This window comes from Triticum dicoccoides, chromosome 5B, assembly GCF_002162155.2.
Source record: "Triticum dicoccoides isolate Atlit2015 ecotype Zavitan chromosome 5B, WEW_v2.0, whole genome shotgun sequence".
Taxonomy (NCBI): Eukaryota; Viridiplantae; Streptophyta; class Magnoliopsida; order Poales; family Poaceae; genus Triticum; species Triticum dicoccoides.
This window is the reverse complement of record NC_041389.1, coordinates 530,937,401-530,965,039: the sequence shown is the minus strand read 5'-3', so window position 1 is coordinate 530,965,039 and position 27,639 is coordinate 530,937,401. Positions and strand designations below refer to the sequence as shown.

The window sequence follows — 27,639 nt, the reverse complement described above, 5'->3', positions numbered from 1 at the left end:
AGTTAACATATAAACTAAACAATTACTACAAAATCAAACAATGTAAACAACTATCTCAATACAACCCTAATTATAGAGTGGGTACTTAACTCACAGCAAACTGATGGTTTGTATTTTCAGATAAGTAGTTAACAGAATTGTCCACTAATGGTGCTCTGCTCTAGTTAGGACTCATTTAATCCACTATGCTTCTCTGCTTTGCTCTGCTCTAGCTAGGTAACACCTAATGCTGCTCTGACAATTTGGACTAAGAAATAACAATGTAATCCACTAATGTTGCTCTGCTCTGCTCTAGTTAGGTAACACATAATGCTGCTCTGCTTTAGTTAGGACTCATGTAATCCACTATACTTCTCTGCTCTACTTAGGACTAGCAATTAGAGTGCTAAACATGCAGGCAGTAAACCCTAACCCTAATCCCCAATTTCAGTTTGCAAGAATGGAACAGTGGAACACTTACAAAACACCACCGAAGCCATGAGTCCAGTGATGGGCGGTGCTAGGGTTGGCCACCCAAATTCGCGCCATCTTCAGCCTCTGCTCCATCGACAACGCCGCTCCGCAAAATCTTCGTCCTCGCTACTGTAATCCGAGCTGGAGTAGCCGCCACTGCCATCGAGGCCTAAGCGGGGGAGGTCGCCGCCGCTCGCATCGCCCCGGCCATCGCCGCCTGCCGGAGTCGCCGAGGCCATCGTCGCCTAGGGCACAGCAGCCGCGGGGGAGAGGAGGGCGCGAGGGAGGAGCAGCCGCGGGGGAGGTGACAACGCCTAAGCAGTTCGATCCATGGCTACGGCGGCGTGGTGTGGCGGGCGGGGAGGCAGCCGCCGGCGAGGGCGCGAGGAGAAGGAAGAGGGCAGAGCGGGGTCGGGGTCTGGCTCGGTCGCACCAGCGAGACCTAAACGGTGCGAGCCGGCCTCGCCCCAGTCAGCGCACGGGCACGCGCACACTGGCCAGCGTGGCGCCTGACGGGCGGGCCCAGCCGGTCAGTTTCTCTGTCAATACGTATAAAACGCACTTTTATTAAGTTTGATGCTGACAGTGCCATTGCGAAGGATCTGCTCGACCCAACCACACCATTTTTGAGCAAAACCTCGAAGTTTGTGACACTCAAGCAAGAAGTTCCCAGTTAACTTTGTCGTAAGCTTTCTCGAAATCGAGTTTAAGAACCAACCCCATCCTCTTTTTGACATAAGTGTAATTGAGTAACTCATGTAGGGCCAGCGCCCCATTCATAATGCTTCTGCCTTTCACAAAAGCTTCTAGAGTAGTATAGATGGCAACAAAGACATGTGTGGCAGGGTCCAAGTCCACGGGAACGTTTTATTGGGCAGGCAAAGGCACCACCGTGGTGTACTCGCACCTTGACCCCTCACCCCTGACCGTTGTTCTGCCGTGTGGAAAACCTACACCACGTTGGCCGCACGCCCTGCGCTGGAGACTGGACTCGACCACTCTGCTCCTTGCTTCGCCGTGATCATCATCGCCCAGCTGACCTGAATAATAAACTAGGCGACGACACACGTCGGGCAGGGCCGGCCAACCGGTGTGAACCCAGGACCCAAATCCAGTCATCGGATCGGCCTCGTCGACACCCCTTTTCAACCCATACATCACCCCAACCCCACCGCACCCCACCGCACCGCACGGGAGAATCCCCCAACCCAAACGGAAAACCAAACCCCATCCATCTCCGGCTCTCCCTCCCAACGGAAAATCAGAAGGGGCCACGGCAGCAGCACAGACGCCGGTCCAGTCCAACGGAGGCGAAGCTTCCAGCTCACTGACGAACGCCCCCCGTCGCTCTCTCTCGCTGCGCCCCGGGCCCCGCCGCCGCTCCCGCGGAGACAGAGCGGCCACCTCACCTCACCGATCATTCTTCCCGTCTCCGGCAGCAGGATAGATAGATTGATTAAATAGCGACGCCGCGGCCGAGCACCACCAACGCATATATTTTCTCCTTTCCTTCCCTCCATCCTCCCCGTAATAAAGGCGCGAGCTTTTTAAGCCGTGGGGGGGTGGAGACGTGGAGTCTAGCTTGCCTGCTCTGCTGCCGGTATGGGCGCGGCGGCGCGGGCTCTGCTGCTTCTGGCCCTCGTCGCGGCGGGGGCGGAGGCGCTGAGCCTGGACGTCCACCACCGGTACTCGGCGACGGTGCGGGGGTGGGCGGGGCTGCGCACCGGGCCGGCGCCGGGCACGGCCGAGTACTACGCCGCGCTGGCGGGCCACGACGACCTCCGGCGCCGCTCGCTCTCTCTCGCCGCCGCCCCCGCGCCGGGCGGCGGGCCCTTCGCCTTCGCCGACGGCAACGACACGTACCGCCTCAACGCCTTCGGATTGTAAGCCCGCCCCTCTCATCACCATCGTCGTCGTCAATTCATCGTCTCAATGATCCCCAAGAGAGGAGAGATTGGTAGCGATAATAAAGCACCGATCGATCGATCGATTGGAGGAACTAGGAGGAGGTTGCTGTCACCCAACCCAGACGGCCAGACTGTCTGGCCATCTTTTTCCTCTCGCTTTTGTGCTAAAGAAGTTTGCGGTGGTGGTGGTGGTGGTTGGCTTTGGCTGTGCAGCTTGCACTACGCGGTGGTGGCGCTGGGGACGCCGAACGTGACGTTCCTGGTGGCGCTCGACACCGGCAGCGACCTCTTCTGGGTGCCCTGCGACTGCCTCAAGTGCGCACCACTCTCCTCGCCAGAATACGGGGTACGTACCAGTACCACCTTCATCTTCCTCCTCCCGCTTCGATTCGACGCCATTGCTCTGTTAATTTCTTACGATTCGACCTCGTGTCCGTCGATCCCAGAGATATTTCCGGGGGCTAATTAGTTAACTACCAGAAGATTACGGTAGTATTAGTTGTTGCACTTGCATGGTAGAGATGCAAAAAGTTGGTACTGCTACTACTAGTCGACATGCTTGCGAGATGGAGTTGTTGCGAGCATAATTCGGGGAAGAAAAGTGAAACAATCACGGAAGCACCACACGTACCGTCCTGCTTTAGGGAGGCCTCTGCCGGAGCATGACAGCCTCAGCTGGGGCCTGCCTCATGGAGCTTAGAAAACACTACTACTACTACTACTAACCCAGGGCTTTTGGCCCCTCTCTTTATGTTCTTGTACTGTAATCTTGTTGGAGGTTGAGATGATGGCTCTTGTGACAGTGAAAATTATTACGCTTTACACACGTTTGCTGAATCATGGTATCCTAATTGACGACCCTTGACAGTAAAAATTATGCATGTCTCTTCTTCATGTTCTTGCTTAATAATGTGTTAAATGTAACCGCGTTTCAATGGCGAAATTTTGAGCAGAATCTGAAGTTCGACGTGTACAGCCCGCGGAAGTCGAGCACGAGCCGCAAGGTCCCCTGCAGCAGCAGCCTGTGCGATCTCCAGACTGAATGCAACAGTGCCGCAAGCAAGAGCTGCCCCTACAGCATCGAGTACCTGTCGGACAACACGTCGTCCAACGGGGTGCTCGTCGAGGATGTCCTGTACCTTGCGACCGAGTCCGGGAAATCCAAGATCACCCAAGCCCCCATAACATTCGGGTATGTCCCTTGTGATCTAGTACATGGCAATGCGCAATTCTGAGTCACTGCTCACTTTTCTGTGCTGAATTTGAATTTGAATTTGAATTTGAATTTGTGTGCATTGTTAGCTGTGGACAGGTCCAGACGGGTTCATTTCTAGGCAGTGCCGCGCCGAATGGCCTGCTCGGCCTCGGCATGGACAGCAAGTCAGTGCCGAGTCTGCTGGCGAGCCAAGGAGTCGCCGCCAATTCCTTCTCCATGTGCTTCGGGGAAGATGGTCATGGCAGGATCAACTTCGGGGACACGGGAAGCGCCGACCAGCTGGAAACTCCGCTGAACATTTACAAACACAAGTATGTCTGTTTTCATTTCTCACAGTTTCACAAGCAAACAATATAGGTCTCTGACCTTTCATGACTTCTATTTCTGCAGTCCATACTACAACATTAGTATCATAGGAGCTATGGCGGGAGGTAAAACGTTCAGCACAAAATTCAGCGCAGTCGTGGACTCCGGTACCTCGTTCACAGCTCTCTCCGACCCAATGTATACCGAGATTACCAGCGCTGTAAGTAGATTTCCCACATTATACAAGTGGTTCCACAATGTTTTTATTTTCACAGTGATTTTCATATATATTCATTGACGTTCTAATTCAGTTCGATAAACAAGTCAAAGAAAAGAGAAATCAGGCCGATTCTTCGTTGCCTTTTGAATATTGCTACACCATAAGGTAAGTTTGTCTAGCAACAGTGCATGATATGTTGATATGTGAGGCACATTTTTACAAACCACTGCTCCTTTGTATCTGATGGATATGCTGCTGCTCTCTCCAGTGCCAAGGGAGCTCTTAGTCATCCGAACATAAGCCTGACGGCGAAAGGTGGCAGTATATTCCCTGTTAATGATCCGATAATCACCATAACGGACATTTCTTCGGTAAGAAAACTCGATGCATATAATTTCATCCAGCCATGTAAGCTAGCTGGTGAATTTAATCTTGCTGCTCTTTTATATGGAACAGAGCCCTGTTGGCTATTGCTTGGCTATTATGAAGAGTGAAGGTGTTAACTTGATTGGGGGTGAGCTCCTGTACTCTACACTGTTGCACTATCTAAAGTTGCCTTGTGCTCTGTTTTTTTATTAGATTCAGTCTGAACCATGGTAGTGACAGTTGAGGTGTGCAAAGAACCAAATTAGATTCTCTCTAACCCATCTAGTTTTGAGTTCCTGGATGGAGTTGTTAGCATGTGTTAGTTGCAAAGAACCAATGATTAATGAATAACTACTACTTTTCAGATGCCTTTGCTCATTTTCAGACCCGCTTTGCTAGCTTTATTTGTCAGTTTGATGTCCTCTTATATGCTATAAAACCTAGATATTTCAGCACTAACTATCCATGGGCAACATCTTTGTTAATAGCATTGTGCCCATAAAGGTTGTACGTACCTTTTTGCCTTGATGTGTCCTAAACCTCCTCACCGTCGATAATCCACGTCATCGTTCTTACTGCTGTCTGCTCACTTCCGGTGCAGAAAACTTCATGTCCGGGCTCAAGGTAGTGTTCGACCGTGAGAGGCTGGTCTTGGGATGGAAATCTTTCAACTGTAAGTACCTCGACTCGACATCCCCCGAAGCGGTTCTTCAGTTTCAATTTCGGTTACCGAGAAATATGCCCTTACACACCATGCCTGTCATCGTCATCATGAACCAGGCTACAGCGTCGACCACTCGAGCAAGCTGCCGGTGAGCCCGAACCCCTCAGCCGTCCCTCCGAAGCCCGCCTCCGGACCAGGCAGCTCAAACCCCGAAGCTGCGAAGCGCCCTTCGCCAAACATCACCCAGATCGACGTGGCCAAGCCTTCGTCCGGCTCGTCGGTCCACTTGCATTTCAGCAGGACCTTCTTCGCTGCCATCTCTCCACTGCTCCTTGCCATTCTTTGATCCCACCATTGCCTTGTATTGGTTTGAAGTTGACATGGATATACATGATCACACGCTCTCACACTCCTTTTTTTGTAGTTGCCGTAGGAGTTGGTACAGTACAGGATAGAACACACAGGATGAGTTGAGTTGCGTAGGTAGACGTAGGCCATTTTTACTTTGATTACTTCAGGTGTTGATATGTGTACACTCGCAATAACGCGCTCCGCCGAGGGGTTTGTGACGAGATGGACGCGCATGTATATGTAGTGAAACCACAGAATAATGATCATACTCACTGTCGTATACTTTCGTGCATGCTGCTGTCTACTGTTTCTTTCAGCTACACAACTGTATCAGGTACTCCCTCTGAAGAAATATAAGAGCGCTTAGATCACTAAAGACGCTCTTATACTTCTTTATGGAGGAAGTAGGTTTGAACTTACATGGAGTCGAATCAATCAATTATGGAATCTCCCTGCACCGTGGTATTCATGATGCCAATGAGGGGAGCGTGTTTATTCATAGAAAAAGAACTTGTGGCACTTATCATTTGGGAAGGAAAAAACTGCCGTTTGTATAGGACTTCTAATTCTAAATTGACTGAGAAATTTTCATTTTCAGAGCGAAGTTCCTGGATGTGGTTCCATGTCCGATTAGGAAGTTGAAAGTTCCACTTGCACTTTTTGAAGGTTGCATGCAAATTTAGGTTTGGTAATAATGTGCAGCTGAACCGAACACTTGGACACTTCATGAACAATTTTCCGCTTCACGGCATACAGTTCTACCGACTTAGAAATAACACTCTCTCACGCAGATCAGACATAGCAAACCCGATGTATTTTTAGTGTCGATGCTTACGCATATCGAGCTCAACGCATATGTTCTTAACAAGCTGTACTTTTTTGGGAACCATGTTACAAGGTCAGTTTCCATGGGGAAAAAAACTTGTGGGATGGACAAGAACAAACGTAGATGGCTTCTTCGAACAGGTAAATGGGATGGACGAACAATTGGAGCCATCACTTTTAGAAGTGCTTGCAAGCACTCACGTTTAGATAAATTAACTGTTGTTGTACACAGAGGAGCTGATGTGGATGCAACGGTCGCGGATAGACTGGTTTGTAGAAGTGCATACTCTAGTCGATGCAATCAAAAGACCGATCTGATGGAAGAGATCTCCGTTAGGCCTAAAAGTGGACCAAAAATGGGCTGCAATTTAATTTCGTCAGCCAGGTCTTAAACTCAAGACCTCTTGACTCCAAAAGACCGATCTGATGGAAAAGACTAGGCAATACATTTATAGCCAACATGGTTGAAGGAAGAGGATCGTAACACACAAAAATTTGATGCAAGATCAGTATGGCGTGCTCGGAAGAATAGAATCAAAAAGCTAGAGGATGTGAATGGTACTGTACACACGGGGATCAAAGAGATGGGGGGTGCGGCTACTGAATATTTTGAAACTATTTTCACAGCCGACCCCACCATTGATCATTCACTCATTATTGATTTTTTGTTCCAGTTGTGAACCAGGAGACAAATGATGTTTTGTGTGGGGAGTTCTCTGGTAAAGAGATCGCAGATGGCCTTTTTCAAATTGGCCCACTGAAGGCGCAAGGGCTGGACAGATTCCCCGCGTGATTTTTTCAGTGCAATTGGACTACGGTGAAGGAAGGTATAATTTCTGCGCTAAAGGAATTCTTTCGCACTGGAATAATGCCCCCCTAAAGTTAATGATACTATTACTGTCATGATCCCGAAAATTTGTGATACGGTGAAAATTACGGATTTTCGGTCCATCGGTCTATGCAATGTTGTGTACAACGTGGTTTCAAAATGTTTAGTGAATCGCTTGTGGCCTGTTCTAGATGATATTGTTTCTCCTACTCAAAGTGCATTTATTCTCGGAGATATGATCACTCATAACGCCTTTGTAGCTTTTGAATGTATTCATCATATTATCTCCTTAATCGCGCGGCCCACTCGGCCCACGTGACCCGGCAGCTACTCCGCAAATCGACCTACCAATTATCTCCTTAATCGGGCCGATCGATGGTCAAAAGCGTACCTATCTCTGACAAGAGGAGTTTCTAAAAAAATCTGACAAGAGGATACTCCCAACCAGTCGTTCCGTGCTCTCTCCCACCGATGCATCCGTCCATCCCCGCGCGGCAGCGCACGCTGCCGCTGTCGTGCCATCCACTTCCGTGCTGGGCCAGGAAGGGTACACGTAGGGAAGAGAGCTAGCTGAGCCATGTTTGTGATCGCGCGCCACCGCAAGGATGAGCGAGTGCGAGTCCTAGACTCCGCTTGATCCATGTTGCCTACTCGGTACGGTTGGGAGGCAAGATGATGCTGGAGACGGTAGCATCTGGATCCGCCGGAGTTGAAGTGTTGCCTGGGTCGTACATGGTGCGTCCTGGAGGTGGCCGAGTCGACGGCTCGACGCACGGCTGCATTCGGCCACGTCGCCTTCCTTCACTCAAACGATCCCCGTCTCCCTCTCCCTTTTCCTCCTCTGAAGTTCTTGGTCTCTCTGCTGCATGAAACCATGGTGGGCTCCTAGGCGATCAGTTTGTATGGTGCCTGAAAGATGTTAGTAGAATTTCTTCTTAGCTGCGCATTCTTCCTTTGTTCGTTCTTTTTCTTGTCGTGCTTCTTTCCTGACCTTTTTTTTTCAGATGAACAGGGAGGCCCGACGTGGATTTTGTATTTATTCGAATAGTTCGTAATCGCTGCGGTTATACTTGGATGCTAAATTTTGCAGGAATTTTATGTTTGTGCGTTGGAGAAATTATTTGGAATTGGAAGACCATCCTTGCCAGAACTCGACCCATCCTTGCCTTTTGACATTCAATGAAGCCAAGGTAGCCATAGATGGAATTTGCTTTCTGTAAAGCTTGATTGTTATGTATATTAGACAGTAATGTTAACAACGATTTACTAGAAAGGTAAAACAAGAAACTCATTTAATGATGTGAGATATTTTGTATCAGTTTAAAGATTAGTTTTTGTTAACTACTTTCCATGCTGTCATTTTAAAATTCAGTAGACTTCTGGTATTCGGCTGTATTTTTTTTCAAAAATGAGGTTAACCCCGGCCTCTGCATCGAGCGTTGCACACAATCATAATAATTCAGCTAATCATGCTTAAGAATTCCAATAAAGATTGTCAAATCATCTTGGCTAGGAAAGCCAACTTAATATATGTCAATTGCCTTTAGGTTTAGTCACACATAAAATATTTTTTAAACTTGATTAACTGGACAACATCATTGAATTCTCTGCTTTGAAACTGGAAATAACACCATCATTTTGCATTCGACTATTAAATTACCTTATTGACCAAAAGCATAACTATGCAGATTTTTTTCCAGTCATTATCTCTATATAGGGAGAACGGATGAATAAAGTATATTGCTTACAATATACAAATGGACCATCATTTGTTCATTTCCTGTTGTCATTTTAAGTTAAATTTGAGAGTATTAGTTGTGTACTAAGTATGAAGTGTAGAGCATGAAGCTGGCGTTAGTAGAGCTCATGGTTTTATATGTGGTTTTTTCTCTTTGTTGAGGTGTTACAAGAATATAATATGAAATTGTGTTGTACGCAAGATTACTTACTGATATTATCTTCCATTACATAGTTAATTGGTGTTATTTTGCATTCCTATTTTTCAGTGTTGTCGCCAGCGAAGTTCATGCTTTTACCAAGGGCTGAGATCATACCTCTTGCAGGCTCATGACAACAGAAGCAGAGAATTATGCATCAGAATAGCACAACTTTGTTGAAAGTGTTAGCTTGCGACTATGCTTTACAATCGATTGTTTTTCTGCCCTCTGAAGTAAATCTTGTAATACTTCAGTGAATTTCACCCAGGTTATTGTATGGCATATTAGTCAGACGGAGCTTCATGTTTGAGGCATTGTGATTTCAACACCCATATTCAGTATCTATAACACTCATACTTAGTAGATATATTGATACCATCTCAATTTTTGCAGATATTTCTATCATTTTTAGATTAAAATAGGCGGGGCAACAACGTGCGTCTTCATGTTCTAGTTGTGCATATAAGCTAGCTCTCTCAAAGGCTTATGATAGGGTGTATTGGAATTATCTTAAGCAAATGATGCAAAAGCTTGGCTTCGCTCATCGATGGATTGAATGGATAATGCCGTGTGTGGCCTCGGTAAGATACTCCGTAAAAAATTAATGGAGCATATTGGATTCGGTTGCACCGTCGCGTGGTCTTCAGCAAGGTGATCCATTATCCCCATATTTGTTCATATTTGTTGCTGACGGTTTTTTCTGCTCTTATCAACAAGGGTATTGAGTCAGTGGATTTGTCCTCGCTGAAAATCACAAGGAGGGCACTGGGAATTTCACACCTCTTATTCGCAGATGACACGTTTTTGTTCTTTAAAGCATGTGACCAAGAAGCAAACTACATTAAAAGTATTTTGGAGGTTTATGCGAATGCCACCAGGCAGTTGATAAACCCCTCCAAATGTTCGATGTTGGTTGGGAGCTCGTGTCCGTAGGCAGTCATGGATAATGTGAAGAATGTATTGGAGGTCACTTCGGCGGGTTTTAAGGAGAAGTATTTGTGACTGCCCACTCCGATGGAAGGATGTCAAAAGGCGAATTTCATAACCTGCAGGTTAAATTGACAAAATGTTTGTTCACTTTTGATGGCCACCCTACTCAAGCAGGTAAAGAAGTGTTTATTAGAGCGATTACGCAAGCTATTCCCACATATATTATGAGTGTGTTCAAGCTTCCTTAGAAGTGTGTGATGATCTAAACCGCATGGTGAGAAATTATTATTGGGGAGCAGAAAAAGGAAAAAAGAAAGACACATTGGTATGGCATAAAATGATAAGGCCAAGGAATCAAGGTGGTCTCGGCTTTAAGGAATTCCATCTTTTCAATCAAGCCATGTTTGCATGTCAAGCTTGGCGGATCCTTGAGTACCCCACTAGTTTATGTGCAAGGCTGTTTAAAGCAAAGTATTTTTCCAATGGCGTCTTCTGGATACGATTTTCACTGGAAATCCATTGCCTACATGGCAAGCTATTGTCCATGGCTTAGAGCTCCTCAAGAAGGGCATAGTGTGGAGAATCGGCAATGGCCAAAACGTTTGTATTTGGCGTGATCGTTAGATTGCACATGAGCCAATTGGAGGATTAATCACTCCTAAAGGGAGGTGCCGACTAAAGTGGGTTTCAGAGTTCATAAACCACCGCGAAAATTGGGATTTGGACAAATCAATCAGTATTTCTTCGAGTGGATATAGTTGAAATTTGGAAAGTACGACTGTTTGCACGGCTTGATGATGACTTTGTTGCTTGGGTGCCGAAAAAACGGTGTGTTCACGGTCAGAAGTGCGTACAGATTAGCTAGTGATGAACTTTATATGGCGCAATTTAGCTCCCCCAAAAGTTCAATCTTTTGCTTAGCGGTTGGCCACTGATTTGCTAGCTAATTGGACAAATAAGGTCAAGAGAAATCTAGAGATCACTGCAACATGTCATGTATGTGGAAGTGAAGAGGAAGACTCGTTCCATGTTTTCTGTACCTGCAACCATGTCGTGCTTCTGTGGAAGGCAATGGCAAATGAATGGACTCTACCGGTACGTTCACATGTAAAACCGGTCGGCCGTGACTGGTTTCTACATCTTTTGTCTGAGTTGCAGGATGATGAACGAGTTCGTATTATGAAGCTATTATGAAGCTATTTTGCAGGATGATGAACAAATAACACCAGATTCTTGGCTAGTTATTTGTCTTCCTTAATACCCCTTCGGTCTAATTCAAATGTGGATCCAATAAAAGGGAAGGCGGTAGTTGTTTTTCAATCAAATGCATAAGCAGCCCACATGCAATATAAAAGAATCTGGTGTTATTTGTTCTTGGACTAGACCGATATAGGGCAAAGTCAAGCTAAATATTGATGCCTCGGTCTTAGGGGATGTTGCTAGTGAAGGTATGATACTAAGAGACCACGAAGGATCTACAATATTTAGCTCTTGGAGATACATACAATCATGCAATGATGTTTTGTAAGCTGACATTAAAGGAAGGAATTTCGTTGGCATTACAATGGAGTAATCTACACATTCATGTGGAATCTGATTGCTTGGAGGCTGTAATGATGATCAAGGGAGTTATTGGGAATAAGTTTAAGTATGCTTTTATTATTAGAGAGATTATTAGTATTATGGAGGGGAGAAGTTCTTGCATTGATCATATTTGTCGGAGCTGTAATAATGTTAGTCATGTCTTAGCTAATTTTGGTAGGGTGCAACGCCGAACTATGGTTTGGCTAGGCTCTGGCCCAGAAGAGGTCTTGGAACTTGTGGGACTAGATTGTAATACTTTATTTCGAGTAATGCGAGAATTTATTTCGCGAAAAAAACACTCGCATTTGAGCTCTCTACATGCACGGAAAGGTTGGCAGTACAACCCCACGAAGCATTCTTTCCACGACCAGCCAACCCAACCCCATGAACCATTTGCAAAAAAACACTCGCATTTATGACCCCAAGAATCCGAATATTCTGCAGCACCGACCGTTCTTTCCACGACAAGCATAGACACATATGAACAATCTTCAAACCTAATCAAGAAGTGAAATCAATGTAGTACTATAGGAAGGGAGGAGGAGAGGTAGAGACCGATCATTATCAAAATAGTGTGGTTAGTAATTGGTTATTCAAGTTACTATATGACCGTAAAGTTTCTTTTTTCTACATAACAAAACAAGTTAGCAAAGTCACTCACAAAACGAAGACTATCTTTCCCGAAAATGAATTTCTTGAGACGAAAAAATTACTCCCTCCGGTCCGGTCCTTTTTAGTCTGCATGCATATAAAATTTGTCTGAAGTCAAAGTTCGTAAAGTTTAACCAACTTTATAAAAAACAAAAATACTTGCGAGAAAAAACTTCCTGTTGGGTCGAAAACCCAGTAAAGGCCCATCAGGCCGCAACGTAAGTAACCATCGTGTGTTTTGTTATCGAGTCCTCGGAGGGCCCTTCCTCGGCCAAGCCTGCGCCGCAACGGAGAAATCCCAGCCGCACACGCGTCACCGCCCGCGAGGATCCGGCCGTCCAGAGGCCGTCCCAGACCCGCAAAACCCCGGAACGGCGGGGGGCAGTTCCGTAACTTGCGCCCGCAAAACCCTAGACGCCCGCGCGGGGGCGAGGGCGAGTCCGACCCGGTCCCGCCTCCCCGGCCCGAACGGGGGCGGCCATATAAAAGCCCTCACTCCCACCCCCGCCCGGCGGTTACCGCATCGTCGCCAGGACAAGCCGCCAGCCAACACAAACCACCGGACCGGAGCAGCAGCCGACGCCTCACAACCGCCGCCGCGCAGGCAGGTACGGCCTCCTCGCCTTCTCCCCGCTCGCCGCCGCCGCGTTTGTGTTCCGTGGATCTGAGACGGCGGTTGGTTTGGTCGCGCATTGCGGCGTCGCAGTCGAGCCGACCGGAGGAAGCCATGGATCGGTACCAGAGGGTGGAGAAGCCGCGGGAGGAGGTGCCCATCAAGGAGAACGAGATCCGCATCACCACCCAGGGCAGGATGCGCAACTACATCACCTACGCCACCACCCTCTTCCAGGTATCCGGAGTGTGCTTTTCGCCTGTTTAGCGCCCGCGCTTGTCGCCTGTTCGGCGATAAGCTGTGGGTTTAGTTTAGGTTTAGGGTGGTATTTGGAAAATTAGCCGAATGATTGCGCTGCACGGATTGCCGGACTTGCTATTATCCGCTAAGCGTGTGTTTTCAATGCGAGCCATTAATTCGAGGCTAGGAGGAATCCTCTTACTCTGATGCCTTGTTTGGTAGGATTTGTTCTGATTTCGGCAATACTTGTGATGATAAAAAGTTAATGCTCGCAGCACTGTGGGCGATGGCTTTTACTGTGGGTTTGCCAAAGCTGAAAACGCGGTGTGGCGAATTAGGCATAGTTTTTGGATAAGACGCAATCGTACAGATAGATGTTGTACTCTCAGGGGGTGTGATTTGTCACTTCAAAAACCATTGAGCAATCTGATATCGTGTTGGGCCGCCAATGTGCCTGGTTGCCACTTTTTGTACGGCCAGACACTACTTTAGTTGATGAGTGTGGTGCACGGCACGCTACTTGAGTATATTCTCTAATAATTGACGGTGACCGTTAGTCACATCCATGTTTTGATTATTTTGCCTGATGCGATTTGTGAGTTTCTTTTGAATGATGGCTTTATTTATGGGTGTTCGATAAAACGCAAGTGCGCGTTGCGTGCAGTTTTGTTTATGTTCTGTGGCTGATGCTTTGCCATATATACATACAGGATAAGGGTTGCGATGAAGTTGTATTCAAGGCAATGGGAAGGGCCATAAACAAAACTGTGATGATTGCAGAATTGATCAAGGTACTTCTGACGGTGGCTGTGCATGTGAACTATGCATTCGACTTTATTCTAAATAAATTGTTTATTGCTCTTTTGGTGCACAGAGGAGAATTGTGGGTCTCCATCAAAACACTGCCACTGAATCCACTGATATTACTGACACATGGGAGCCACTGGAGGAAGGCCTACTTCCGTAAGAATCGACTCAAAACATCTGAGCATATAGTAGTTGCTAGATATTTTTTCCCTTACTTTCAGATGAACTAAGCTGTGCTCTTGTGATGACATGCAATCTTTTCTCCCTGCAGGCTTGAGACAACAAGGCATGTGTCTATGATTACTATAACTCTTTCAAAGAAGGAGCTGGACACGTCATCTGTCGGGTATGCTAGCTGTATATCTGATACTAGGAAAAGTATTTTAGTTTTAGATTAAGCAATCATCCCTGTGTTTTGTGGGCTACTTGGTTACATTGGAATATTTATTTGGGAATACCCTATTCAGTTGTCTCATGAATTGTTAGTTATTCAATTATGCAGTTCTTGTTATAGTTTTTTGGCACAACTATTAGCTATCTGGAAAAATATGTTGTAAAATTTCAAACTGGATTATTCTTCTGCATGTAATTATAGGTTGAGTTTCTTGTATGTGCAGATATCAATCTCCTCTGCCTGCTGACAAGGTGAAGCCGTTTGTTGAATACGAGAATGAAGAAGGTATTGGCCACGTTTCACTTTGTTGTCATTATTATCTCCGATTCTGTATGCTTTCTTATTTCACTGTAATTGTAGATGCGCACTCGCCTCCTGGGCGAGGAAGAGGCCGTGGCCGAGGCCGTGGAAGGGGAATGGGAAGGGGTAGAGGTGCACGTGGTGAGGCTAATTTGCTACTTAGTAAATCATCATTTTCAGAGTATAAAAATGTGCAGCTGTTCATTACATAAGTTACTTTTCAGGGAATGGATACATGGAGTATGCTGACGGTGGATGGGAAAATGAGCATGCTCCTGCCTATGCAGGCAATGGGTATGCTGACCATGGTCCAGCTTATGAGGGTAATGGGTATGCGCGTGGTAGAGGCCGCGGTTTCAGGGGCCGTGGCAGGAGAGGTGGCTATGGTGGTCAGCCTGGTGGCTATGGTGGTCAGCCTGATTATCAGCATGATGGAGGGTATTATGATGAGGCACCAGCGCCACCCCGAGGTGGGGGGCGTGGTTTCAGGGGGCGTGGCAGGAGAGGTGGCTATGGTGGTGGCCAGCCTGATTATCAGCAAGACGGAGGTTATTACGAGGAGGCCCCTTTTCCTGCACCAGCTGGAGGTAGAGACAGCTTCCTTCTACCAAATTGGTTGTATGCATCTATGTCCTTTGTTAATAAACCGCTGCATCTGTGTTGCGTTGCAGGTCGTGGTCGAGGCCGTGGCCGTGGGAGAGGCGGCCCAGCTCGTGGCAGAGGGCGCGGTGGCAATGCCAATGGCAACATGGTGTATGCCGCCGCTTCGGGCGCATAAGCAGTCCTCATCTCGCTGCTGTTGTTAGTTGGATGCCTGCTCCAAGCATGAATATGTATCATCTGTGTTGTTTATCTATGATGACATATATACTTTGTATAAGCCTGTCATTCGTTGGGAATGAGGCCAGATTTTGATCTTTGACTAGATTTGTAGGGGTAGCGCCGTTATGATTGTGCTTTGTTTTTTCAAAGTAGATGTCAGACTAATTGTAGCTACCAGTTGGTAAAGGTTTAGAGCAGGGCATTCTTTCAATTTTTACATAAACGAAGTCTTGTTCTCTGTTACATTGTGCCAATTTCGTTTGGTGTCCTGTCTTTGAAATGTAAGTTCAATTTAGTGGTACTTACAATTTGATTTCTTTTTGCTGGGCGTCTGGTTGCAGGATTTTGAAAACCCTGGAATAGGGAAAACATAGCTTGTGTTATAAACGTTTTAGTTTCTACTCCAATTATTTCAAGTATTTTTCTTTGAAGAATATAGTCTCATAGAGCATCTCCAGCAGATGATGTAAAAGTAAACTTAAGCATGATTCATTGCATATTTTGAAATTTTAAACTCTAATACAAAATGTTCAACATCACAGGGAGCCATCTCATTACCTTTCTGTAAATAAGAACTATGGGCCTGCCTTGTGGCAATCTAGGAAGACAGTATAATAATCTGCTATGATGACAATGCTATGGTTATTAACTGATAAAAAGGCAATCCAAAAGGAACTCGAGTTTTTGGCGCGATTGCTGAGGAAACGAGGATTGAATTTTACCAAAATAGTTTCATTAGCTCTTGGAAGTACTATAAATACTACTCCCTCTGTTCGGAATTATTTGTCGCAGAAATGGATGTATCTAGATGTATTTTAGTTCTAGATACATTCATTTTTGAGACAAGTAATTCCGAACGAAAGGAGTACTAGGCAAAATTTAGATCAAATAATTAATTTAGTAGATTGTGTTTCAATGTTTTTAAATCCAAAATTAAAAAAAACATGTTGAACCTCGGCGCTGATACTGCAAGGTGATTCTTGTCTTCCTCTTGAGATTCTCGTCTTCCTTCCTCATGCGCTCCTAGTCTTTCTCGATGAAGAGCTCCGCCGCCATGAGGTCTGAATTGGCCTCGGTGAGCTTCTGCATGTATAACGCTTTCCTGGCCTCAGCGGTGCATTTTACATCGGCTAGGGGGTTGCCTAAGTTGAGCTTGGAACGGGGTCGGTCGTACCTCCATGCTATCGCGTCATACGCTCACGCGGTGAGCTTTGATGTCTCGAAAATGCCAAGCACTTCCGCTCGCCCTCGCACATGATCTCGACGGCGTAATGGCGTGACGGCCGAAGCGGATGTCGCGGTAGGGCATGATGGCATCCTCGACGCTATGGTGTTTGACGGACAATGTATGAATCCCCGCAGAGCGGCGGTCGAATGGGTGCCACACGGCCGAAATCAATAGATTGGGGGATGAGGGCGTGGATTCGACGACTGAGGGCGATGGGGCAGCCGAATTTGGACGGCGACGGATCGGCGGTTGTTGCAGGTGGACTACGTCGATGCGGCGCGGATATCGACAATTGAGTGGATGTGGTGGCATGCGACACCGCTGGGCGGGGTGGCAGTGGCGGCCGAAATCGGCAGCGACTGCAAGCCCGAAGTGCCCTAAATGGTGAGTTTTTGGCAAGGTAGTGTTTTTACATCATCTTTTGAAGATACTTTAATTATTCAAATTATTCGATGTTTTATTAAAAAATGATGTTTGAAAATTTGCAACTACTATGATATTGGTTGCAAATATGTGAAGACACGAGTGGCAGTGCATTTATTCCATGGTTTTATGGCACTGCTTATTTTCACCTAGAGGCTGCGAGCAGAACTGCACCCCTATCCCTATGGCAGTCGCCGCAGGTGCTCCACGAGCTCGTCGACGTACTCCTCCTGCCTGGCCCGGTCGCAGAGCATCTCCTGGAACTCCCTGGCGTTGCGCGCGAGTGCCCTCCCTTCCTCGTCCTCCCGCGCCATCACCCGCCGCACCGTGCTGGCGAGGTCGGCCCGGCCGAACGAGCCGTCGCGCTCGTCCCTGGGCACCTCCAGCCCGACCGCCCTCGCCGCCATGACGCGCGCCGTGAGGCCCTGGTCGGCGAACAGCGGGAGCATCACCAGCGGGTGGCCGAACAGGAAGCTCTCCATGAGCGAGCTCCACCCGGCGTGCGTCAGGAACGCGCCCACCGCGCCGTGCGCCAGCACGCGCACCTGCGGCACCCACCCGGCGCGCACGACGCCGCGCCCGGCCACGCGCTCCTGGAACCCGTCGCCGGGGAGCAGGGGAGCGCTGGCCTCCCGCAGCGCCCAGAGGAACCGCGCGCCAGACAGCTCCAGCCCGGCCGCCAGCTCGCGCACGTTGTCCGGGGTCAGCGGCGCCTCGCTCCCGAACGCGACGTAGAGCACCGACCTCGCCGGCTGCTCGTCCAGCCAGCGCATGAGGCTCGCGCTCTCCTCGTCGTCGCCCTCGCCGCCGGCTTCTTGGGCGGCGCGCGCGGCGTCGTAAGGAGCGAGGAGGCCGGAAAGGGCGAGGGGCTTGCCGAAGAGGTCGGCGATGAGGGGGCAGAGCGCGCCGTCGACCTCGCGGCAGCTGCGCAGGATGAAGAGCGGGCATTGCCGCTCCGTCTCCCAGAAGCGGAAGGCGTCGCATACGCCAGAGGCGTTGGGCCGGAAAACGTAGACCATCTGCTCGGCCTCGTAGAGGCGGTGGGCTATGGGGGTCGGGAACGGGATCCACGGCGGCTGGGCCGTCAGGTCCTCCGCCGTCACCCGCGGGCGCGCCTCGTTCGCCGCCTTGGTGCCGGCGAAGGCGATGAACACCGCCGGGAAGATGGAGAAGAGCGCGCACGGTACCTGCAGGCAGCATGGAGTGTTGGAGCCACGCCATGACCGGACGTACTACCTACTCGCCATGCCCATGGCAGAGACGTACCTTGTGCTGCTCGGCTATGGGCGGGAGCCAGTGGTGCGCGAAGTCGACGAAGATCCAGTCGGGCTTCTTGCCGAACCCCGTCGCGCCCTCGCCCTCCCCGCCGCCGCCAGCGCAGGCTCCCGCGAGAAAGCCGGCGAAAGGTGCGGCGAGGCCGTCGAACGCGGCCTTGAGGAGGTCGCCCTTCTCGGGCGGGACGTCGGCCGTGGACTCGGCGCCGTCCGGGAGGCCGTCGACGGTCGGCATTGGCAGGGGGAGGAGGCGGATGCGGGGGCGGAGGCCCTCGGGGACGGGCCGCAGCCGGGCGAGGTTCCTCGGCGCGGACACGAAGGTGACGGCGTGCCCGCGCCGCGCCAGCTGCTCCGAGAGCTCCATGTAGGGGATGATGTGGCCGAAGGCGAGCCACGGGAACACCACGACGTGGAGCGGCGAAGAAGACCGCGCGGTCGCGGTGGCCTCTCCGGTTTCCGCCATGGCCTCTGCTCTCGCTTCCTTGGAAGCAAGTGTGCTTCCGCTACAACTGAGCTACATCATGGCAAGCGTGGAGTGAATCCCCGGTGCACAGACGGAAAACAGACCATATTTGGTAAAAAAAGAGCTTCCTCGCACCTGCACAGACTAAGAAAGTCGGTAGTCCTGCTCCGATCGCCGGCGAGAGACGGAGAAGAAATGTCGACCCAGATCTGGTGGAGAGAGATAGGAATGGAATCGGGGAGAGATGGGACGTGACCCGAGATATGTTTATTGTTTTTTGAGATAGCGAACTGCTCATACAGCAGTCGTCACACGTGATATGAAAAGTATGATCGTGCCGTTATCTTTGGGGGGCGAACCTTCCTTTTCTAACGTCACTAACCAGTTAACCAGCGAACGCCAGTTTTTAAGCAATCCCGACGAACACCCTTAAGACCGCCGGATCCTGATCGAACGCACGGCAGTTCTCTGCACAACGTGGCGGTTTTTCCGTCTCTTTTGAGAAAAAGGGTTCCCCGCTTTGTATTACACATCAACCAACCGATACAACCGACGATAGGGACTGGAACGGAAGCAGCACAAACACGCCCAAAAGAAAGGAAAGAGAAAAAAAGAAAAGAAACAAATGCCGATAACGGCGGATCGACAAAAACGACGAAGCCTCGAGACCGCTGCGTCCACCGGAGATCGCCCACCAAGCTCCGAGACTCCGAAGTGCCGGTACCCAACAACACCTCCAAGAAGGGACGCGATGATGACGACGCTGCTGCCAAGGGTTTCCCCCGGTACACGGCGAGGAGAGAGGAAGGGTATCCCCGACGCCCTCCAAGAAGGTCCGGTGGCACCCTCAGGCGCCACCGCGTCGGTATCAGCCAAGCCAACAGAGATTTCTCCCGATCCCAGCCTCTACCTCAGGCACTCCGGAGCTCGCCACCAGACCGACCACCACCCTGCGCCAACACGGACACGAAGCTTCCACGTTGTCTCACCACGGCACCGCGAAGATGGTCTGCACAACGGAGAAGAGGAGCCGGGACTAGGGCAACAACACCGTCGGCATACGGGAGGGCCCCACCTCCACCGTTCACGACGGTAGCCGACCGGACGCCATGGCAGGAGCCTACCGGGCCCGTGGCCCCACAGGCCCGGCCGGGCCCTCAAAGACCCGGACAGCTCCCGCCTCCGCGCAGCAGCTGGTACGCTGTTGGCGTCGCTGTCCCAGTCCAAGCCGCTCCCCTGCCTCCCCATACAGAGAGCGTCGCGGTCGAGCCGGAGCCGACCCGCAAGGACCTAGAAGGGACCCTACGGGCCCAGATCTGGGCCGGGGACGCGCCCCCGACCGACCAGCACCATCGGACCACCCTGCCGCCAAGAGGCGGCACCACCACAGCGAGCACCGCCGGCCTCCACACCAGGACGCCGGACCGCCACCGGCCGAGGCGCACCACCGCCGGCCATCACCGCCCGAGCAGGGGAGGACCGCGTGCGGGGAAGGGCAAGCCCACCGCCGCCAGCATCACGCAGCCGAGGACCGGCGGCGCAGGCTGACGACGGCGGGAGGAGGGATGGGCGCGGGGAGGGGCTGTAGGTGCACGGAGGAAGGGCCCCCGCCCGCCTCGCTCGGGGAGGCGGCGCGGGGGTACGGGGGCGCGGAGGAGGGGTGGGGGGAGGAGAAGGGGAACGGGGGGAGGAGGGGGCTGGCGGCTCCGGCAGGCTCCGGCCACCGCGGCGGCGGCGGGGAAACCCTAGGGAGCGGGAGCGGGGGAGCGGGCCCCTGTCTCAATCCTGAAAAGGGAAGCTTCCAACAGTGTACCTGCAACCTCCGACAGCATGACAACTTTATCAGTTGAAAAGCATGGAAAATCCCTTACGACAGCATGACAACTTTATCAGTTTTTGCATGACAATTCTAGACTTCTGCTGGGAAATCTTAAAAAAAAATCTGACGTTGGTTTTTTAACATCCCCGAAACAAGAAAAACATACAAGCTCCATTTATATAATATACTCATAGGGCCTCTTTGATTCGTAGGATTTTCAAAACATATGAATAGGAAAAGTATAGGGTTGGAGTGGCATGCCCACTTGAATCCTATAGGATTAACAATGAGTGTTTGATGGCACGGGAAAGACAAAGGAATTGTAAAAAAGAGGTTAGAGGGGATGTTATATTTCGTATGAAATGTAGTATAAAAGATATCATAGGAAAAATTCCGATGGGATTCAATCATATGAATCAAAGGACCAACATAGGAAGAAATCCTAAGGATTTCAATCCTCCAGAAATACTATAAATTCCTTTGAATCAAAGGAGCCCCTAGTAGGTATGCCGCACTGGTTTTCTTAAAAATCAAACTTCACCAATTTTATAGAGAGAATTATCTTTACCTTTAATACTAATCCCTTCGTACTTTAGTGATCTAAACACTCTTTTATTTCTTTGTAGATTCTGGCGATACTGAGTTGATATTATAGCTTGATATATTTTTCTGTAAACTTGAACTAAATTTATTTATTTTGACTTTAACAAATGGACTACAAAGAAATTCTAAAGGCAACTAATATCATTGACCTACATATATATTAAAATATGTGCATAAGATACAATGTTCATCGATAAGCGTGCCATTATGATTGTGCTTTCTTTTTTTTGTTACATGCCAAATGAGCAATTAGAGCATGTCATTCTTTCAGAAAAAAATACAAATCACTTGCAATTTTGTTTGGTGTTTGTCGATGTACCAAGACATGGGTGCCTTAGTACCCTGACTTGTGCACAGACAGGTGTAGCCTTCTTGACGGTAGGGCTTGCCGGAGGGCAGCTCCACACAAGACACAAGACTTGGTTAACAAAATCATGAAGAAGACTTCAATGAAGGTCATCGAGAAGTACTAAGACAAGTACTGAAGATCAAGTATCAAACCACCGACAAGCTCCTTGTCGACAGATGAAGACCCGGCAAGCCCCATGACGGGAACCTCCCACTACAACTCCACCGCTCCACCTCAGCGACACGCTAGTCACCTGTCAAGTAGGTGTCGAGCGGGTAGGTTGTTTGATGAGCTCTGTCTGGGCACGTGTCGGCTCGACGCCGAAGAGACAACTTTAATGACGCCCGTCTTGGAGGCGTGTCAAGCTAATACTAGGTATTTGGACAAACGACACAGAAAGAGAGACAACTCTTGCCGGCAAGCATCACCAACACGACACCTCAACGACGCATTTAATACCCTTGTCCGAACCCGTCAGAGTTAGGTATGATAGCACTGTAGCCACTATTTATAGTGTGTATTTACTGTTTTGCCACCGTGATGACCCCTTCATCTATAAAAGGAGGCCCATGGCTACCTTTACAAAGGTTGATACGTTGCTCATTTACACGCATAGCTGCACTTCCCGCGCACCTGGGCCGGCGAGCTACACTCCTTGTACTTGAGCTCAATAGATCCAATACAAATAAAGCGGGAGTAGGGTTTTACACCTCATGGTGGCCCGAACCTGGGTAAATCCTTGTGCGTGCTGCTAGTTCTGCTCTTTGTGCTTGTTGATCTCCCTAGTCAAATCGCAAATGGGCCTTTACCGGTCCCATAGATCGTCGTACAAACAACAATGTTTTGTCTTTAAAATGTTAGTTATATATTTTTGCCATTTGCAATTTGATTGCTTGTCTTTATATGTATTGAATACCTTTTTTAAAGAAACTACGGGTTACCCGGTTCCATTTTATTAGAATGAAACCGGATATCATCGCTTACCACACTATAGTTGTGCTAGAATGAAACTGCTACCTAGATGATACTGTTGCACAACCTTTGCACGACATTCTAATCGAGCGGTCGGTGCCCTTATCAATCATGTGCATGTCCGGCTGGATTTAAGCATCGTGTATGAGTCGCGTGGGTTGTGCCGTGTGTATAGCACTGCTCGTGCTAGAGTAGTTGAGCACATGCATTAGAGATGAAGCGCCACATATTTCTCTTCTTTGTATTGACTTTTAGAATTATATATGATTTAGGGAGTTCCAATGCATTTCTTCTCTGTTTAGCTTTTGTGATGATATGTTAGCTAGATATGCAATCGATGTTTTAATGCGAAAATGGTGGTACGGTATGCATGATTTTGAGAGCATGATGCAGATTCAAATTGTTCAAATTATTTAACATTTTCTCTAGTGTATGCCTTAGTTTACTAGTTAATAGAATAATATAAGTTAATAAACGACAAGCTCACAAACACTAGCTATCTAATAAATGACAATCTGACAAAGACGACATATCCAACCCGGAGATTCTTGCCAGTAAGGAAGTTGTTCCACCCCAGCGAGTTTAAAATAGTCTAACCGTCCATGTCCACTGCGTACGTGATAACCCACAAGTGTAGAGGATCAGTTGTAGCCTCTTTCGATAAGTAAGAGTGTCGAACCCAACGAGGAGCTAAAGGTAGAACAAATATTCCCTCAAGTTCTATCGATCACCGATACAACTCTACGCACACTTAGCGTTCGCTTTACCTAAAACAAGTATGAAACTAGAAGGACTTTGTAGGTGTGATATGATAGGTTTGAAAGATAATAAAAAGCACGTAAATATGAACTAGGGGCTGTTTAGATGAAGACATAACTAAGTTAGTTTTAGTAGAGAGCTTTTTGTCACGAGAAAGTTATTTGTCCCTAGGCAATCGATAACTAGACCGGTAATCACTATTGCAATTTTATTTGAGGGAGAGGCATAAGCTAACGTACTTTCTCTTCTTGGATCATATGCACTTATGATTGGAACTCTAGCAAGCATCCGCAACTACTAAAGATCATTAAGGTAAAACCCAACCATAGCATTAAAGCATCAAGTCCCCTTTATCCCATACGCCACAACCTCCTTACTCGGGTTTATACTTCTGTCACTCAAGCAACCCACTATGAGCGAATCATGAACATATTGCAACACCCTACAGCGGGAATCCCCCACGCTTGCGCGACACGCAGGGCGCAATAGGACAACACCAGTAATAAAACATGCAACTCAAACCAATCACGATCATCAACTAACCCATAGGACAAAACAGATCTACTCAAACATCATAGGATATCCATACATCATTAGGAAATAATATATGGCGTTGAGCATCATGTTTAAGTAGAGATTACAGCGGGTAAAAGAGAGGTTACACCGCTGCATAGAGGGGGGAAGAGTTGGTGATGAAGGCGGTGAAGTTGTTGGTGTAGATCGCGGTGATGATGATGGCCCCCGGTGGCACTCCAGCGCCACCGGAAGCAAGGGGGAGAGAGCCCCCCTTCTTCTTCTTCTTCTTCTTCTTCTTCTTCTTCTTCTTCTTCTTCTTCTTCTTCTTCTTCTTCTTCCTTAACCTTCTCCCTAGATGGGAGAAGGGTTTCCCCTTTGGACCTTGGCTTCCATGGCGTGGGAGGGGCGAGAGCCCCTTTGAGATTGGATATCTCTCTCAGTCTCTCTCTGTTTCTGCGCTCCCAGATTCTGCCCTTTCACTATTTCTTATATATCCGGAGATCCGTAACTCCGATTGGATTGAAACCTTCGCCCAGATTTTTCTCCAAAAATTAGCTTTCTTGCGGCAAAAGAAGAGCGTCAACTGCCTTACGGGGTGCCCACGAGGGTCAGGGGCGCGCCCCCTGCCTCGTGGCACCCTCGGGCACCGTCTCGCGTTGATTTTTCTTCACAAAAATCATAAATATTCCAAAAATAATCTCCGTCCGTTTTTATCCCGTTTGGACTCTATTTCATATTGGGTTTCTGTGAAACATAAAACATGCAACAAACAGGAACTGGCACTGGGCACTGGATCAATATGTTTGTCCCAAAAATAATATAAAAATTTGCCAAAAGTATATGAAAGTTGAATAATATTGGCATGGAACAATCAAAAAATATAGATACGATGGAGACGTATCAGCATCTCCAAGCTTAATTCCTGCTTGTCCTCGAGTAGGTAAATGATAAAAAGATAATTTTTGATGTGGAATGCTACCTAGCATAATCTTGATCATATATCTAATCATGGCATGAATATTAAGACAAGAGTGATTCAAAGCAATAGTCTATCATTTGACATTAAGACGATAATAATTCAAGCGTACTAATAAAGCAATCATGTCTTTTCAAAACAACATGGCCAAAGAAAGTTATCCCTACAAAATCATATAGTCTGGCTATGCTCCATCTTCACCACACAAAATATTCAAATCATGCACAACCCCGATGACAAGCCACGCAATTGTTTCATACTTTTGACATTCTCAAACCTTTTCAACTTTCACGCAATACATGAGCGTGAGCCATGGACATAGCACTATAGGTGGAATAGAATATGATGGTGGAGGTTGTGTGGAGAAGACAAAAAAGGAGAAAGTCTCACATCGACGCGGCTAATCAACGGGCTATGGAGATGCCCATCAATTGATGTCAATGTGAGGAGTAGGGATTGCCATGCAACGGATGCACTAGAGCTATAAGTGTATGAAAGCTCAAACTGAAACTAAGTGGGTGTGCATCCAACTTGCTTGCTCATGAAGACCTCGGGCGTTTGAGGAAGCCCATCATCGGAATATACAAGCCAAGTTCTATAATGAAAATTCCCACTAGTATATGAAAGTGATAAATCAAGAGACTCTCTATATGAAGAACTTGGTGCTACTCCGAAGCACAAGTGTGCTAAAAGGATAGTAGCATTGCCTCTTCTCTCTTTTTCTCTCATTTTTCTGTTTTCTTTTTTTTGGTGGGCTTCTTTGGCCCCCCTTTTTATTTGGGTTTCTTTGGCCTTTTTTTCATTAAGTCCGGAGTCTCATCCCGACTTGTGGGGGAATTATAGTCTCCATCATCCTTTCCTCACTGGGGCGATGCTCTAATAATGATGATCATCACACTTTTATTTACTTACAACTCAATATTACAACTCGATATCTAGAACGAAGATATGACTCTATATGAATGCCTCCGGCGGTGTACCGGGATGTGCAATGATCTAGCATAGCAAAGATATAAAAAAACGGACAAGCCATAAAAATATCATGCTAGCTATCTTACGATCATGCAAAGCAATATGACAATGAATGCTCAAGTCATGTATATGATGATGATGGAAGTTGCATGGCAATATATCTCGGAATGGCTATGGAAATGCCATGATAGGTAGGTATGGTGGCTGTTTTGAGGAAAATATAAGGAGGCTTATGTGTGATAGAGTGTATCGTATCACGGGGTTTGGATGCACCGGCGAAGTTTGCACCAACTCTCGAGGTGAGAAAGGGCAATGCACAGTACCGAAGAGGCTAGCAATGATGGAAGGATGAGAGTGCGTATAATCCATGGACTCAACATTAGTCATAAAGAACTCACATACTTATTGCAAAAATCTATTAGTCATCGAAACAAAGTACTACACGCATGATCCTAGGGGGATAGATTGGTAGGAAAAGACCATCACTCGTCCCCGACCGCCACTCATAAGGAAGACAATCAATAAATAAATCATGCTCCGACTTAATCACATAACGGTTCACCATACGTGCATGCTACGGGAATCACAAACCTCAACACAAGTATTTCTACTAATCCACAGTCGCCCACATGCATGACTCTAATATCACCACCTTTATATCGCAAAACTATTGCAAGGAATCAAACATATCATATTCAGCGATCTACAAGTTTATGTAGGATTTTATGACTAACCATGTGAATGACCAATTCCTGTCATCTCTCTAAATAGATATAAGTGAAGCAAGAGAGTTTAATTATTCCTACAAAAGATATGCCCACGCTCTAACAAATATAAGTGAAGCAAAAGAGCATTCTACAAATGGCGGTTTTCTATATGAAGAGAAACAGGCAATCCAAACTTCAAATGATATAAGTGAAGCACATGAAGCATTCTATAAAGCCATACTCAAAAGATATAAGTGAAGTGCAATGAGCATTCTATAAATCAACCAAGGACTATCTCATACCAGCATGGTGCATAAAATAAAAGTGAAAACTAAATGCAAAAGATGCTCCAAGACTTGCACATATCGCACGAACGAAACGAATTCGAAAACATACCGATACTTGTTGAAGAAAGAGGGGATGCCTTACGGGGCATCCCCAAGCTTAGACGCTTGAGTCTCCTTGAATATTTACTTGGGGTGCCTTGGGCATCCCCAAGCTTGAGCTCTTGCCTCCCTTCCTTTTCCTCATATCGAGACCTCCTCGATCAAACACTTCATCCACACAAAACTTCAATAGAAAACTCGGTAAGATCCGTTAGTATAATAAAGCAAATCACTACTCTAAGTACTGTTGCAAACCAATTCATATTTTTTGCATTGTGTCTACTGTAATATAGCTTTTCCATGGCTTAATCCACTGATAGAAATTGATAGTTTCATCAAAAGAAGTAAACTATGCATCAAAAACAGAATCTGTCAAAAACAGAACAGTCTGTAGCAATCTGAACATTCACCATACTTCTGTTACTCCAAAAATTCTACCAAAATTAGAAAAAAATTGTACAGCAAGACAATGCAAAAAGTTTCAGAACCGTTTGACGTTCCAGTAAAAAATGTAAAATCGTGCACTACAGCCAAAGTTTCTGTCCTGCACCATACAAACCAACAAGCATTGTAAACATCCTAAAGGCAAACCTTGGCACATTATTTTTATAATACAATGGAATTGTACAAGGGGATAATTATTTTTGTTGAAAACTTTTGTAATCAAGGGTCACAAAGTTTCCGTGAGCATGAACAAAGTTCAAGGCTAGCTCCCACTTTAACAATGCTCGTCTTTCTCACTTTCACTTTCCTTTTTGAAAAGTTTTGGGTTCCCCC

The 27,639-nt window shown here is 47.5% G+C and overlaps 3 protein-coding genes across 4 annotated transcripts; 2 read left to right on the top strand and 1 right to left on the bottom strand.

The window, feature by feature from the left end:
* Positions 1-1,957: 1,957 nt before the first annotated feature.
* LOC119311386 (aspartyl protease family protein 1-like) lies at positions 1,958-5,775 on the top strand. Its single transcript, XM_037587024.1, has 10 exons — positions 1,958-2,336; positions 2,574-2,706; positions 3,314-3,552; positions 3,663-3,887; positions 3,967-4,102; positions 4,194-4,267; positions 4,371-4,473; positions 4,559-4,616; positions 5,070-5,141; positions 5,249-5,775. The coding sequence occupies exons 1-10, from the start codon at positions 2,056-2,058 to the stop codon at positions 5,476-5,478; spliced, it is 1,551 nt and encodes a 516-aa protein (XP_037442921.1). The 5' UTR covers positions 1,958-2,055; the 3' UTR covers positions 5,479-5,775.
* A 6,925-nt stretch (positions 5,776-12,700) lies between these two features.
* LOC119311385 (heterogeneous nuclear ribonucleoprotein A3 homolog 1-like) lies at positions 12,701-15,658 on the top strand. Its single transcript, XM_037587023.1, has 9 exons — positions 12,701-12,847; positions 12,946-13,089; positions 13,803-13,883; positions 13,967-14,055; positions 14,171-14,245; positions 14,517-14,578; positions 14,654-14,734; positions 14,818-15,180; positions 15,265-15,658. Exons 2-9 carry the CDS (start codon positions 12,967-12,969, stop codon positions 15,369-15,371), a joined length of 981 nt encoding a protein of 326 aa, XP_037442920.1. The 5' UTR covers positions 12,701-12,847; positions 12,946-12,966; the 3' UTR covers positions 15,372-15,658.
* A 1,499-nt stretch (positions 15,659-17,157) lies between these two features.
* LOC119311384 (putative UDP-rhamnose:rhamnosyltransferase 1) lies at positions 17,158-19,132 on the bottom strand. 2 transcript variants are annotated; one of them, XM_037587021.1, is made up of 3 exons: positions 18,939-19,132; positions 18,333-18,854; positions 17,158-18,253 (listed from the first exon to the last, which is right to left on the bottom strand). In XM_037587021.1, exons 2-3 carry the CDS (start codon positions 18,801-18,803, stop codon positions 17,249-17,251), a joined length of 1,476 nt encoding a protein of 491 aa, XP_037442918.1. In that variant the 5' UTR covers positions 18,804-18,854; positions 18,939-19,132; the 3' UTR covers positions 17,158-17,248. The 2 variants fall into 2 exon arrangements, with proteins under 2 accessions (XP_037442918.1, XP_037442919.1); XM_037587022.1 differs by having other exon boundaries at positions 18,333-18,849.
* Positions 19,133-27,639: the final 8,507 nt, after the last annotated feature.

Coding starts and splice junctions, on each gene's coding strand:
- LOC119311386 (XM_037587024.1), top strand. CDS start 2,056: ATGGGCGCGGCGGCGCGGGCTCTGCTGCTTCTGGCCCTCGTCGCGGCG. Junction 3,888..3,966: donor CTGAACATTTACAAACACAA/GTATGTCTGTTT, acceptor CTATTTCTGCAG/TCCATACTACAACATTAGTA. Junction 4,474..4,558: donor CCATAACGGACATTTCTTCG/GTAAGAAAACTC, acceptor TATATGGAACAG/AGCCCTGTTGGCTATTGCTT.
- LOC119311385 (XM_037587023.1), top strand. CDS start 12,967: ATGGATCGGTACCAGAGGGTGGAGAAGCCGCGGGAGGAGGTGCCCATC. Junction 14,056..14,170: donor CTGGAGGAAGGCCTACTTCC/GTAAGAATCGAC, acceptor TTCTCCCTGCAG/GCTTGAGACAACAAGGCATG. Junction 14,579..14,653: donor TGAATACGAGAATGAAGAAG/GTATTGGCCACG, acceptor CTGTAATTGTAG/ATGCGCACTCGCCTCCTGGG.
- LOC119311384 (XM_037587021.1), bottom strand. CDS start 18,803: ATGGCGGAAACCGGAGAGGCCACCGCGACCGCGCGGTCTTCTTCGCCG. Junction 18,254..18,332: donor CCATAGCCGAGCAGCACAAG/GTACGTCTCTGC, acceptor TGCTGCCTGCAG/GTACCGTGCGCGCTCTTCTC.